General features: G+C 37.1%; 1 protein-coding gene across 2 annotated transcripts in view; it reads left to right on the top strand.

The window, feature by feature from the left end:
• Window positions 1-16079, top strand: part of LOC129767862 (protein Smaug-like) — a 46970-nt gene that overhangs the window by 10627 nt on the left and 20264 nt on the right. For both annotated transcript variants that reach the window (XM_055769106.1, XM_055769105.1), the window contains one exon: window positions 8046-9066. In XM_055769106.1, the coding sequence (XP_055625081.1) occupies window positions 8255-9066 (812 nt within the window). In that variant the 5' untranslated portion in view covers window positions 8046-8254. The remainder of the gene's footprint in view (window positions 1-8045; window positions 9067-16079) is intronic.

The raw sequence follows: 16079 nt of genomic DNA, 5'->3' as shown, positions 1-16079 counted from the left end.
CAATTTAAGTTCACTTTAAACATTTACAAAGAAATGTGTTGCTATCACACATATTCAATATACTCACAATATTCAATATTCAATACTAGAAAGTTAATTTACATTCACAGCTTTGTTTCAGAAGTGTGCTTATTCCATCTGGAAATCTTAAAGCTTCCTGAGGCGTTGGCAGTAGCAGCAATAATCTTTGAGGTGGATTGTACATTGTGTCATAATCCATCAGTGCTGAACTTTTCGAGTTTTTGTAACGAACAGAACAATTTTATATACATAGATGATTTTTATTATCAATTAAAAAGAAATTCAAGAAAAGATAAATTTGAAAATGTAATCCCAACAACAGTCACCTGGTTGTTTCGCTTCCATTTGATTCATAAAAAGTTTCAATAAAAACATTTACAACAGAGGTATTCTCTATCGAATGAAAAATTCTCCTTTAATTTTGAATTGAGAATATTTCATGAAATTATGAGCGCACAGCAAATCGATAGTCAAATCTGCCGATCGCAAACTTGAAAATATTTTATACAAGGCCCATTTGTTGCTTTGACGAATGCATTATTTTATAACAAAGCTACAACGTTTCAAAAATCACTCAAAACTTTCGATGTCGCATTTTGCTTCTCTATTTTTTTGTTGTTGAGGGTAGTTCGTTGCGCACTTCGGAATACGATCGGTCCCAGGAAATGTCGGTTCATTTACACACTCGATTCGCTTTTAGTCAGCCAGCGTAATACGAAACCTTTTCCGCAATAGTTCGCGGAATTTTCAGAGAGTTCTAATAGCGTATTAAAATATTTTCAATATTTATTAGGCTGTCAAAAAAGTCCTGCGGTATTTCCGCGAGGTGTCGTTGTAAGCGCGTAGTTCTAGTTGTATTCATTGTATCGAGTCAAACTATAGCTTGTTGGAAAGGTATTTTTACGCGCTATAATATAGTCTTTGACAGTGTTTTGTTTGGTTAAGTCGTTCGTGAGTTATAGTGTCGCAAATATGGAGCAAAATAAAGAGAAAATCCGACATATTTTACAGTACTACTATGACAAAGGCAAAAATGCATCTCAAGCTGCCAATAAAATTTGTGCAGTTTATGGACCCGATACAGTTTCCATTTCCACCGCACAACGATGGTTTCAACGTTTTCGTTCTGGTGTAGAGGTCGTCGAAGATGCGCCACGCTCCGGAAGGCCTGTCGTCGAAAATTGCGACAAAATCGCTGAATTAGCCGAGAAAGACCGGCATAGTAGCAGCCGTAGCATCGGCCAAGAGCTGGGGATAAGTCATCAAACCGTTATTAACCATTTGAAGCTTGGATTCACAAAGAAGCTCGATGTATGGGTGCCACACACGTTGACGCAAAAAAAACATCTTTGACCGTATCGACGCATGTGAATCGCTGCTGAATCGCAACAAAATCGACCCGTTTCTGAAGCGGATGGTGACTGGCGATGAAAAGTGGGTCACTTACGACAACGTGAAGCGCAAACGGTCGTGGTCGAAGCCCGCTGAAGCGGTTCAGACGGTGGCCAAGCCCGTCATTAACGGCCAGGAAGGTTCTGCTGTGTGTTTGGTGGGCTTGTCAAGGAATAATCTATTATGCGCTGCTTCCCTATGGCCAAACGCTCAATTCGGACCTGTACTGCCAACAACTGGACCGCTTGAAGGTACCACTCATGAAGAAGAGGCCATCTTTGATAAACAGAGGCCGCATTGTCTTCCATCAGGACAACGCTAGGCCACACACTTCTTTGGTGACGCGCCAGAAGCTCCGGGAGCTCGGATGGGAGGTTCTTTTGCATCCGCCGTATAGTCCGGACCTTGCACCAAGTGACTACCACCTGTTTTTGTCCATGGCGAACAAGCTAGGTAGTCAGAAGTTAGCCACAAAAGAGGCCTGTGAAAATTGGCTATCCGAGTTTTTTGCCAATAAGGAAGCGAGCTTCTATAACAGGGGTATTATGAAGTTGGCATCTCGTTGGGAACAAGTCGTCGAACAAAACGGCGTATATTTGACTTAAAACAGATGATTGTAACTAATTTTATGAACAAATGAAAATTGAAAAAAAATACCGCAGGACTTTTTTGACAGCCTAATATATTTTTTCAACTGCTTATTGGCCATTCTGCATTGAATGTCTAAGTAGCATTCTATGCAAAATTTCTTCATCTTTCGAATGAACAGTATAATTATTATAAGTAGCGTGCTTTCTAAATGAGAGTCAGTTCAAGACATAAAATTAGGCCCAAGAAAAGTTCAGCAATATCCTTGCTGAGAGTTGATCATATGCGTAGGATTTTTTCATCAAATATGATCCTCTATCATCTCCTAAAATATTTCGAATCAGCATGTATATTTTTATCAGAACACTGGCTTAGTTGTTTTAAGATGACGACTAGTGATGCATGGATAATCTCATGCAAATGTATATGTATATGTATAAAAAATTATACAAGCATTATGATCCTAAGACTAACTGTTCTCGAGATATCACAAAATGTATAGAAAATTATATGTGATTAAAATTCATTTACGCATGTCATCAAATCTCAACCATTATGGAATCCCTTAATTGTTATAGTTTTGGTATATGAGGAGTAGCGTGACAATGGTTGTATGGAAAAAAAATCATCATCGTATTTCAAAAACCGACCATGTACAATTTGTTTATTGGCCCGAAATAATGACCTGTGCAAAGTTTCAGCTCAATCGGAGTTGATTTAGGGGTGCATCAAAGCGCTTTTTGATACCAAATGACTTAAAAATGCATGAAACGTCGAGATCTGGTGTTATCTCGAAAAAAAAAATGTTTGGCCGAAAGTCGTCCTTTTGGGACTGAGGCGATGAAGGTATGGAAAAAAATCAACGAATTTAAAGGACCGACCATGTACAATTTGTTCATTGGCCCAAAAAAATGACCCGTGCAAAATTTCAGCTCATTCGGACATGATTTAGGGGTGCCTCAAAGCACTCGAAGGTTTGATTTTAGCCACTCAGGCTAAGTCCCAAAAAATCTATTTTCGGCCAAAATTTTTGTTTGCATTTTTGTTTTATGCATTTTAAAGTAATTTAGCATCGAAAAAAATACGATTTTTTAAATTTCCTTTACTCCCGCCTTGGAAAATTTTCGAGGATCAAAAAATCGAAACTTTGGGAAATTTTGCACAGGTCATTTTTTGGGCTAATAAACAAAATGTAGATGGTCGGTTCTTTAAATTCGACATTATTTTTTTTCAAACCTTCATTGCCCCTCAGGCTGTCCCAAAAGGTTGATTTTCGACCAAATTTTTTTTTCAAGATTTCAAGATCAAGATTTCAAAAACATGGAGCCTAGGGAGATCGGCATTGCAAAATGGATGCAAATTGCGGGTTCTTTTGTGCTCGCTTGCATTTTTGCGAACCGGAATGTTGTTTTCCAAATACAGATTCCGAAACCAAGAAGTTGGGAACATTGACATTGCAGATATATGGAAGTCGGCAGTACTTTTACGCCTCCATGCATTTTTACACTCCGAAATTCATTTGCTAACACGGTATACAAAAGCGGGTACAAATGCAACGCTTTGGCTCGGTTATTCAAGACTGATTGATTAGGCAACATGTTGATAACTATTTGCCTTTTTTTATTCTTTATTATAGAGACTTTCAGTCGTAGGCTGGTTCATCTCTTTATAACTATTTGCTGCGATAAATACTACCATAATGCATGAATTGACCTAAATTGAGATTTGTTTGCAATTGAATTCGTAAATTGTTTCATTCATTCACTAGTTTAATCATTACACACAAAAGATAGCTCTGCGCAGCGGCGATACCGTACCCAACGAGGAACATCCGAGATGCGATTATTGCTAATTTAATTGAATAAACACAAATGATTACTAAGCCAACGGCAGTCCTACGTCAACCTTGCGGTTATATCATAGGTATAACCCATCCATAGTTTTTTAGCATGAAAACTATTTTTCATCAATACATAAATTATTGAACTATTAATTTGTAAGGTCGTGTACATCAGTGATCAGATAATGTGAAAGCCATGATCAAAACAAAAAAGCAAGACTCTACCACTCACTGACAAATTTCGGGAAGATTTGTAGATTTACTAGAGAACCCACTTTCGCGGATAATCCGCACCGCGGTTCAACCGCTGGCGCATAATCGAGGTTCTACTGTACTTCTAAAAAAACTCATCAGTAAAATATAAATTTATTTTGAGACATAATTTTCGCTCAAGATTATTGATTCACTTCCAATAAGATGTTTCTCCGTCATATGGGTTCAGTCTTGCTAGTGGTCATCGGTCATCATTGTATGACTATTTATGAAGACTAGCGTGCCAATGAAATGGGTAGTCTTGAATTGATATTTTATTTTGTCAAATATCGACACTCTGGGAGTTATCGCGATTTTTTATTCGGAACATGCTGCGAAATGTTGATTTGCACGATAATATACCCAATGCAAAATATTAACTCAATCGCACTTCATTTACTAGTGTCGCAGACGTTTAAGGTGACGGATTTCGCTCCAACTCGTCTATGGGATTGGCATAACCCTCTCAAAACTTAATGAAACTTTCTGTACGTGAAGACCTTACCTAAATAACTTAGTTTCTCGAAAAATTTTCCAGACTAACATATGGAAAGGGCTAAATATTTTTGGTTATTTTTTTTTTACTCGAAAATGGTAAGTCCTACAAAAAAGGGATCTATGGAAGAGTTTGAGGAAAATAATTGAATATTCAGAAAAAAAATATTTTTTTAAATTCTACACTGAAAAAAACTGATTTAAAAACTAAAAGCCGATTTTCTCAAAATGGTCATCTCAGATTTTGATGAAATGGTAGATACATATGTGCCCTACAACTATTCCATACATCGCAACTTGTGCATAGTTAAGACAAAAAAGTTTTCCTAACAAAACTTTTTCAAGATTTTTTCTTGAAAATTTTCAATTTGTTTTTGTACAGCTATAAAAAAAATCAATAACAAGTAGAAATGGATTTATGGTGACCAGTGCCGAAAATATTCACCTTCACGACATTCAAATACGGCGAATTTCAACCTACCTAGCATTGACAATAGAGATGGACAAAACGGTTCATTTCAGTGAGCGGCTCAGAGCCGTGCGCTCAATGAAAAGAGCCGGCACATTTGAACGGCTCGACGGCTCTTTTCAAGAGCTTGTTTATTTGGATATGTGAAGAATGGAAGACGTAAAAAATAAGGTTTAAAACAATAATCAGTGCAGAGAAAGGTATAATATTACTTTACTGAAGGTTTTCTCTGATATATTTCCATCGCAATGATCTTCTTTATTTTTTTATTTATAAACATTATCTTTTTAATGTTATCTGATGAAAGTCTACTACATCTTTCGCTGCAAACTTGTCTTGCTTTCGGAAAAACTCGCTCACATGGTACTGGAGTCGCCGGAATACATAATATTAAAAAAAAATAGAGCCGCGGAGCGTTAGATTTCCTTTTATTCCACCAAAACGAAGAGTCGCTTAGTCTCAGCAAATGTGGTTTCACTAAATGTTTATCTACAATAGATGTTGCAGCAGATTTTGGATCATGTGAGGATCGAAGATTGCCAACCAATGCATCAAACTCCTGTCATACAGATGACAGGGCTTTTTAGCAACCTTATCAACGACTGGTGTGCATAGTTGTACTTTTTATTATCCCCAAAACCTTGCTGCTTGGAGCGAGGATCTAGCAGTATTTGTTAGGCTACTAATTCGTCTGACTCAAGATTTGTAGATCGCTTTACCAGCTCCGAAATCAATTCATACAGAGCTTTTTTATAATCACTAGAACTGATTTCACTTGATCCATATAATGTTGATCATGTCGAATTATCAGTCGGGAGAATATAGCAGTTTTCGATAACGACACAGTTTTCTCCCCGTTTTATATCCCAAACGTTTTTAAAATATTTCGAATGGAATGGTTTCATGATTAACTGTATTATATTAGTCAAATCATTTCATTCGATGAATCCAACCCGCATATGGGTTGGATTTATCATAATTAATTGTGATATACTAGTCAAGCCCGTTCATCTGATACCCATATGATGGGGTTTGTGTAGTCTGCCATTTCGTAACGGTCGCCATTTTTGATATACATTTTTCATGATTAACTGTGTTCTACTAGTCAAGTTCTTTCATTTGATACCCATATTTATGGGGTTTCGAGAAAATATGTAATCCGCCAAAATTTACAAACATACAAACAGTTAAATGAAACCGCTTAAAAAGCAGCATGGGAAACATATATTTCTCTTAAAAGAAACACTGTTCTTTTATGAACCGTGGTTCTCGAATGAACGGCTCTTAAATGAACCGCGGTTCAAAAAGAGCCACGACTCATGAAAGAAGCGTGGGTCTTTTTTGAACCGTGGTTCATTTAAGAGCCGACTGACCGTGAAGTCGTTTTGGCGGAGAAACTGCGTGAAGATTCCAAAAGCCATTCACAATTGAATACGGATATAGTCAGTCAGATAGTCAGCTGACTGTCCTCAGTTGACTATGACTATGCCGAGCCCTGCATATAATTATTCAAATCAATGAGTTTTTTGAACAAAAACAAAACGGAACGACATAAGTTGCACACCCAATACGAATCGATTAAAAATTTGTATTTTCATTGTTAATAAAGTTGAGAAGTTAATCAAGAAAATAGTTGTCATAAATTTAATGTATTTTTGATTCTTCAAACTTATTGAATGAACACGCATTTGATTTGAATCCTGAGAATAATTTCAATCGTTTTAGATTATTATCTGCAGATTCATTGAAGGATAACCACGTTGTACAAACCGCTGTTTTGGGACAGTATTCAACTTTTTACCCTCATTGGTTGAACAGTTGAGAGTATTTTTGGATCGATCCACTGAGTAAATAATTTATTGAACAAGCTATACATTCGATTTGACCTAATTTCACAAACTTGACGTTCGCTGCGACTACCACTGTCTTCCTTGTCGCCATCCTTGTATTAAAACTGTCACCGCTATCCTTTTGCTCAAAACAGTTGGGGCGTCCCGGCCTGCCGGCTCACGCACGAACAAACCCCCAGATAATTCCACGGACACAGAAAAGAAGCACAAAAACAGCTTTTCTTTTTCGACCCAAAACCCACGGCGCACCTTATCTTCGTGTTGTTCGTTGCTTTGTTTTAGCCGGAACATAATGTGTGGAACGATTGAGAAAACGGAAAGAATGGCGAGGTGCGTAGGCGTGGAAAAAAATCAACGACAAAAACAATTGCTAGAAGGAACCTAAAGCCACCCGGGCTGTTAGATTGTCGTTACTCTCAAGTTGTAATCGTTGCCCAATTAAAGGTTGAATTTTACCAGTTACATGACATCGGCGCACGCGGCCGCAAAGGTTGCAGTGAACCAATTGATTGGAAACGCATAACACCGTTTTTCATTTGTCTCAGATATTCGTTTGCATCGCAAAAATCTTTGAAAACACGCGATCACGTTGCTTCGAACGGTTCGGTTTCTCGCATCCAGCATCGCTTTCGTCGCTTTCGTGGCTGATTATCAATTTACCTTCGTATCAAATCAAAATAATTTTGCAATCGCAAATTGGCACATTGATAACGACTTCGGCTATCGGTCGATTCGGACGGATCTGAAACGAGGCAGCTGCTAATCGCGGGTTCTGTATCAGCTGATTTGCCAATCTGTAAGCAACATCAACACCAAACCAACACTCTCCTACGGGGAGATGCTAATTTCTCCTCATGATGCTAACTCGACTAATTGTGGAACACGATTTTTTAGCCCCAATAGAGACGCAACGGAACGCAAAATTGACGTCAGGTTGACCAGAATATTATTTCTTTACCGTTGACCGGAAAATCGGATGCACGCTTACAATTACAACATACAACAACAACATTTACAATTTAACATTCTTGCACGAAAATTGACCATGTCCGCTTGTATTTGGAAAAACAAAACGTTGCAATCTTCACTTCGAACTGACCTTTTTCTCTCTTGTTTCTTTTTTCTTGTCTCTTTGCAGCTGGTCGGCAAATTAACGAGAATACAAGAAAACAACTCCCCCAACTAATGCCACTTGCAGCAAAGACAAAACGATTGCAATAATCGATACCAAGAAAGCATTTAAGTGACCTGATAGGATTGCCGCCAGCGCTTATTCCAATTCCCACGACCCAACAATTGACGACAGCCTCTAATAACTACAGACATAAGCACTAGACCTAAAGCATCATGAAATTCCCCGGTGGAAAACCTTTGCTGTTCTGCGAGCAGGTAGGCACAGTGACGTCCCTCTTCGAGCAGTGGAATGACTGCGAGCGGACGGTGGTGCTATACGCACTTCTGAAGCGCGTCCCATTTGCCAACTTGAAGTTTCTGCAGCTATCGATCGATTATAATCTCGCTCAAAACTACAGCTCACAAAGCAAACTGCAGCTGCTGGAAACGCACGCCAACAGTGCCAATTTCCTGAACAAACTTGTCCAGCAATATCAGACCACGGCGTGCTGCGGAAGTGGCGTCGGCGACAACACTTCCCACACCTCAACATCTATCCTAAGCAACAATGACAAAAGCTGTAGCATTTCCAACAGCAGCAACATATTGACCATTTCCGATTCGGGCTACGAATCGGAAAAGAAAAATTCCACCTTCGATCTGTCCTCGAATAGTTCTTCGTCGTGTTCGTCCACGTCCGGGATTTCCTGTGGTTCGATCTCGTCCCATACCACGTCAATGTCCTCTTCGTTGTCTTCGTCTGCGCTCAAAATGGACATGGCCAAAACTGGCCAACAAAAACAGCAGGGCAGCAGCAAAAGTGGTAGCGCTAGCAAACTGACCGAATCGAAGAAGGACATTCTGAACGACATGCTAACGTACCTGCCACTGTTGAAGCCGGGTAACGACGACGTGAAGAGCGTTTACATGTCGCTGATACCGGCCGCGGTCGAGGATGCTTGTCAGCAGACGGTACCCACGGAGCTGGTGCAGCATATACTGTCCTACCTGCTGATCCATCCGGCCGTTAACAATGACGATAGAAGGTAAGGGTGTTTAGCTTTGAAATGTCAAGTGTTGTTCCCATGATGCACACAAAGCGCTTTCATTACACATCATCCTGTTACCTCTACATTTGCATGTAACTATCAGCCACTAGTGGCATTATATATTTTTCTTTGAAACAAAGTCCCATTCGTTTATAAACTATTTTTCTTATCAATGAAAAAACAAACAGTTAGGGCTCAATTCATCTAATGATCATTGTAAATCTGTAATCATTCCACAGACAAATGGCTGTACGATCTACTTATTAACTCTTTAATGGCCAGCTGTTCGAAAAATCAACATTTATAACTTTTCATGTCTATGGAAAGTAATGTTTTCGCACCAAATGATAGCTGAATTCATTAGCTACCACTTACCATCAATTTTATTTGATTTTGCATAACTTTAATGGATAATAAATTCGGTTTTAGGCAACTATGTGAGCATAATCGAACAAAAATATGTAAACTTTTCTATAACATGATAACATCCGTACCTCTTACGTTAAAGGTCACAAGTTCAATTCTCACTCCGAACATTCTTCCAAAAATGGAAGTAAAGTGAAGAACCAGAAAAAAGTGTTCAAAGTCACTTTAATACAAAAAAAAATATAGGAGGTTGTGTTCAAGACACGACCGCATTGTTGACGTAGAACTACGCTGTAGTTTAATTCAAGTCGCTTGTTTATAACTGCGGATACAGGGAAACTTCGACATAACGTACCCTCGATATAACGTCACTCGATATAACGTACACATTTCCAAAATGTAAAGGAAAAAATTTTTGAATGTTTTTTTTTTCTGAGAGAACAATGAATTATCTATATTTTGATGCTAGAACATGTTTTGTACCTTTAATCAATCCCGAAATACAGCTGGTTTTGTGATTCCGGATTCTAAATGAATCAAGCTTCAATCAACAGTATGAAGGGAAACATCATGAGAAAGACTAGCTTCGTCTTCTAATTGAATTTATTTATTAACTTTAGTAAAACAGCAATACAATAATGTATTATAGGCTACGTTTGTGAGTTCTTTGTTATGCTTCGATATAACGTACAATTCGATACAACGTACAATTTTGAAAGTGAAATGTACGTTATATCGAAGTTACCCTGTATTATTTTATAATGCTACGACAATTTTGAAATAACCATTTTACCAGTTTGGTCGCCCTGAAATGTGTTTTGTGTTTGTTTTATTGTAGAATCATTTGACGATAATTGTTTGATGATTCATTCTTGTGCTCGCAGAACAATACATGCCCGAGATAAGCGCAGCTGTCATCCTCAGTGGGGAAAGTTTTGCTGCTGGCAAGCGAAACCAAATCACATACAATTCCAGAACGACATTTACTTTCTTGGTGACTAAATAAGCGAAATAAACTACCTGCACGTGAACCCAAATAAATTAATAACTTATCATAACTTATTGAATAACTTGGTATTCCCCAGATAATTTTTTGGTGCACAACCTTAACACCTGCTTCACCATAGCGTCAGTTCAATGCATTGAAGCAGTGGCAAAGGCAGCCTTTATGACGACAGAAAACAAACAATGTTAACTGCTTGGAAAAAGACCGAATATTTGCTTCAGCAGAAGTTCATTACTAATACCCTAGCGTAAATAATGTCCTCCCGCTATCTCCCCTCCTTGTTTATATTTATCATTTCAAATGGGGTTTCAGCGTAGCGAAGATGCACTATTTTTACGTACGGGTTATGAAGCACGCACGCACGCACACAAATATCCATATATTGATGGCTTGAAGCAACTAAATACACACACTTATCTCTGTTTTGCGCTCTTCTCAACAGAAGTCCTTTCTGTTAATATTGCCAGTCTAGATTAGCTTAGCTGTCTAGCTGTCGTTTGTGGAGAAAGTTTTACTACCGTCATGCGAAACCGAATCACTGACAAAATTTCAGAACATTTATTTTCTTGGTGAGCTGACGATAGCCTAGCTTGATGATTCCCCACACAATTATGTAGCTCAAAACATTAATGCAATGGCGTCAGTTTGATGCAATGATTGCAATGCCAGAGATATCAGCGAGTGAGTAATTTGGCCTCGTCCACAGCTCAGTCCGTAACGTAGACTTGTGATGGCGCAAAACAAGGAAGAACAAGCGATGTTCATTGTTTCGTATCTAGAACGATACTGAAGGTATGCCTTTCCTTCCTTTCCTTGTTGAATCTAAGAGACTTTAAACTTCTTCAGTCCATTCGCCTCTAGCCTTCAAAAAGGCCCTTGGAAAACTCTACTCTTTCCTCATATTACTCATCCATCCCCATTGCCTTGAGAAAACCATTCGATATCTCGCCGTCCAGCTCGACCAGCAACGGTGTTGTCCAGTCGGTGTCCTCACGAAGAATGAAGTTTGCCTCAGCAAGATCCACTGTTTATACCAGTCTTCCGTGTTTCACATTGAACACTGGGTACGAGACGAACAGTGTTCTCCCTACTCTCGCAGTTTTATGTTTGCAGACAAACATTATTTTTTGTACCCGTTGTTTAAGAATGTGTCATGTTTGTTTCCCATGATGTTCAAACATGATGTTCAGTTTCTCTCGCATTTTCATCCCAAGCAACAGCAGTGTGTAGAGTAAAAGAAGCGAATTAGACAGCACACCACCACCACTCAACACACGGTTTGTTGGTGCGTTGATATGAAAAGGGAAGGGAAACATTTATCATGACAATGGGTGCTTCATCTAAAATTTTGGGCAAATAAAATACACCTCTTTAACTGTTCTAAACAACATAAGTGTCAAGTGATATCAGAGTTCTTCACAATTGATATCATTATTCAGTCCACGCATCAATTTATAAATTGAATTTATGTAACATCGGCTATTATCAGCTTTTTGAACAAGTACTAAAATTGAATAAAGCGTGGCGGAGATGTTTAGTTACTCACATCAAAATACCAAGAATTGGTGTGAACTTTCCTGAAACTGCATCTAAAACATATTTTTGGGTATTTAACTATTTAGCCAGTATTTGTATGACGTCGCTCCGCTGCGCACTCGGTTCCGTAGACTTCAATTGGCAACATACACTATATACATATTTCTATTCCCTTGTAATAAATTTAAAAAAACAACTTGTTGAACGACTCTCGTTTTACTTTTTTACTATATCAACAAACTTGAAGGAGGTTTCAGAATATATATATATATATATATATATATATATATATATATATATATATATATATATATATATATATATATATATATATATATATATATATATATATATATATATATATATATATATATATATATATATATATATATATATATATATATATATATATATATATATATATATATATATATATATATATATATATATATATATATATATATATATATATATATATATATATATATATATATATATATATATATATATATATATATATATATATATATATATATAATAATATAATATAATAAATTTAAATTACCCAAATCAGTGATTTCAAATTAATACTGTTAAGATAAAATCAATTATGCTGCGCTAAACTGAAAAATATCCCGTTACTCGCGCCAGCTTCTTACTATACTGCACAAAAAGGCATAACAGTCCCATTTACATTTTACCAAAAATGAGTTCTCTTTGCATCCATTTTTCCATCCTGCATTCATTCCAAGCAAACGCTTCCAAACCATTTTAGAAAAAAGCATCCCCAGAAAATTCGTTCCCCCTGAAAATGAGGGTTAAACGCAAATTTAAATGTGCATGATAAATCACATTTTGTTCAGAAAATATGAAAAATACCAAAACTAGTTTCATAATGAAATAATATTTTGGAGTTTGCAATTGGTTTCAACTGATTTTATGCGTTTGATGCAGAAATTTTTCAGAAACATTACCCTGCAAAATGATTTTTTTGGAATTGGTTTCTTGAACGCCCTAATCAAACTTTCATAAAAATATCAACATGCATCTAAAACTATTTTTTGGATAATTATTTATTTATTTGGCCAGCATTTGTACGACGTCGCCCGCTGTGCAGTAGCTTCCCCAGACTTCAATTGGCAACATGCACGCAAAAAAATCTCATAGAAACTTCTTTCTATTCAGAGAATGTTTTCTTTGCACGAAACCAAGGATTATATAATCAGACTTGCAAAATGTGCATGAACTCATAGCCTCTTGGTTCAAGCAACTTTTGTAATGCGAACTAAATTTCAAGTTCGTTTCTGTGAAAAAGTATTCTACGAAGAAATATTTTAGGATGAATAATTTCTTTCCGTGCGTGAAAAGAAACGAAAGCAATGAATACTGCGACATCGGGTGATATGTTTGTACATGATGTTCGTGAATTATGAACATCGTGTTTGTTTACAATGTTTATGTTTGTGTATCATTGTTCGCGTTTGGGATAGACATTCAACACTAGCGAAAATCATGTTTGAATTCAAACAAAGACATGTAATTTTCACATCGGGTGGACATGTGTAAGTGTTTGTCGGAAGACTGGTTTATACTCTAGGCAAATATTCCCCTCTGTTCTTCTTCTTTTCCTTTGTTCACGGAGACTTTACATCTTACGATTTCCGCTTCGTTGCTCGTTAATGACAGCTCTGTTCGGGAAATCACACAAATGGACAGAACAAATGTATGAGGAAATGGGAATGCTTTAAATTTTCATCAATTTAAACCATATACATACTATGGGATTGTAATGTATAGCATATCAAACAAATCTTAAGGAATTTCCGATTCGTTTAGTATGTAAATCGCCAGAATCCGTTCACGGCAAAAATAGTTATTAACGTTAACATTATTTCATAAAAATGTGACCTGTTTTCTGATTTGGCACCCTTAATGAAAGACGTAGTTCTACGTCAAAAAAAAAAAAATAATTGTGATAGACGCGTAGAAATATTTCCTATCAATTGATGCAAACATCTTTCCGATCTGTTAAGAAAAGTTCGAGTTATAAGCATTCGAAATACGGGTAGGGTTTGCTCCAAGCAAACCATTTGTCATGACAATGTCATGCGAAAATGCGAAAACAGAATAGAAACTGAGAGAGGTTGGCGTCGACATCATGCCTCATACCGTATGAGCGCCAACCTCTCTCAGTTTCTATTCTGTTTTCGCATTTTCGCATGACATTGTCATGACAAATGGTTTGCTTGGTTAGCTCACAAATCGGCAGAACAAATGTATGGGAAAAAAGGAAGCTCTTCCAGTTTTCATGAATTTAAACTGTTTAGAGATTAGCGAATTGTAATGTATAGCATATCAAACAAATCTTAGAGAATTTCCAATTCGATTGGTATGCAAATCATGAGAATTCGTTCACAATGAAAATAGTTATTAACGTTAACTTTATTTAATAAAAACGTTACCTGTTTTCTGATTTGGCACGTAGTCGTAGTTCTACGTCAAAAATTCGAATTTTCACGTAGTTGTTGTATTTATCTTTGCTCATTGCTTGAATTCTGTCTTACTTTGGGCATTTTAAAGATGAATAGCACTCAACACAGAGGAACTTTATCTCTGCTTCGCGCGAAAGATAACACAACAAAACAAACAAACTGCAGCGCGCCCAGCGGTTGTCATAGTTATCACGTGAACAAACCAACATCAGTGAATCGGACAAACCATGATCAGAATTGAGGTCATCGACATGCATTAACACTCCTATACTCGCGCATAGGTATGTGAGACCGAGAAATCAACAAATCGTTCATTTCTCAGAAAATATGAACACTACGACTTAGCGATTCTCTCTAGCATCGTTATTCGTCGTTCGTCATCGTTTAACGTATCGCATGTGTTGGTACAAAGGGGGCGTGTGTCACTTTTTTCACACTTTCCGTCTGAGACTCCGACGCGAGTATACGTCTTACATTAAGGTGAAGGTGGAAGGAAGCCACAAATGGCTGCCACAATGGCGCTCATTTCTTTCATCTCCCTCCCTCACCCCTCACCCCGAAAATCAATAATTTTGCGAAACATTGTGAAGAAAATGGCCGTTTTCGCACACTTCCCATCAGGTAATATCAACCAAACTCTAATCAATTACTCACAAGATATCAAATACTCATCTGCCGTTGCACTGTATAGTGAAAAACGTCGGAAAACTCGAGCTAGTGGTCTGAAAGTTAAATTTTCATTTTTCAATTTTCCGCAATGGTTTTGTTTGTATTAATAAAAACATCGTTAGTTTTTCGACACTGATGCCAGACAACATCATTGAAACAACTATGAAATCCACTCAATAAAATGTTATTTCTGAGTCATAGCGTTTCAGGTCATTAAAATCAATAGAATAAAATTGTGTTGATATCAATACAGTTGTTATTTTTACGTTTAATGGGTCTATAATGTAAGTTTTAAAAAATTCAACATTGGTTAAAAGCAAATGGTATTGCAGAGCTCGGAACACTGCCACGGCTGCCTATGCTTTCAAAAACAGTAAACGGAAAAGTATTACATTCAATCAAAATATCTCGGCCAACGAAAGAAAGGGTTGAAGCTCCTCAACGTGGACATGTGAAAAATACGATCAACGAAGGAAAATATTAAGGAATTATCAACAACTATGAGTTACTATGCGGAAGAACTAGTCAATACCAAAAGAGCCCCAATTCGCATGTGTAATAAATTCGCTCATGTTACGCTCGCGTATGATCAGAATTTTACTTCATATGCAAATACACCTTCTATATATATTTATACATGTCGGACTCGATTATTCGGAGCAGATTTCATATTTTCTCAGAACCCCATCCATATGGGTATCAAATGGAAGGGCTTGACAAGTAGAATACAGTTAGTAGTATTAGGAGTATTTTATTTTTGATTTTCGTAAATTTTGAATAATTTGTATAATAATTCCATATTGAATAGCTAATATGGGTATCAAATGAAAGGGCTTGACTAGTAAAACGCAATTATTTATGAAAAATTCAAATCCAAAATGGCCGCCACCACAAGATGGCCCCATATATATTTTTTCAACAACCCCATCAATATGTGTACC

The sequence above is a fragment of the Toxorhynchites rutilus genome, chromosome 2, assembly GCF_029784135.1.
Source record: "Toxorhynchites rutilus septentrionalis strain SRP chromosome 2, ASM2978413v1, whole genome shotgun sequence".
NCBI lineage: Eukaryota > Metazoa > Arthropoda > Insecta > Diptera > Culicidae > Toxorhynchites > Toxorhynchites rutilus.
This window is presented reverse-complemented; position numbering and strand designations above follow the sequence as displayed.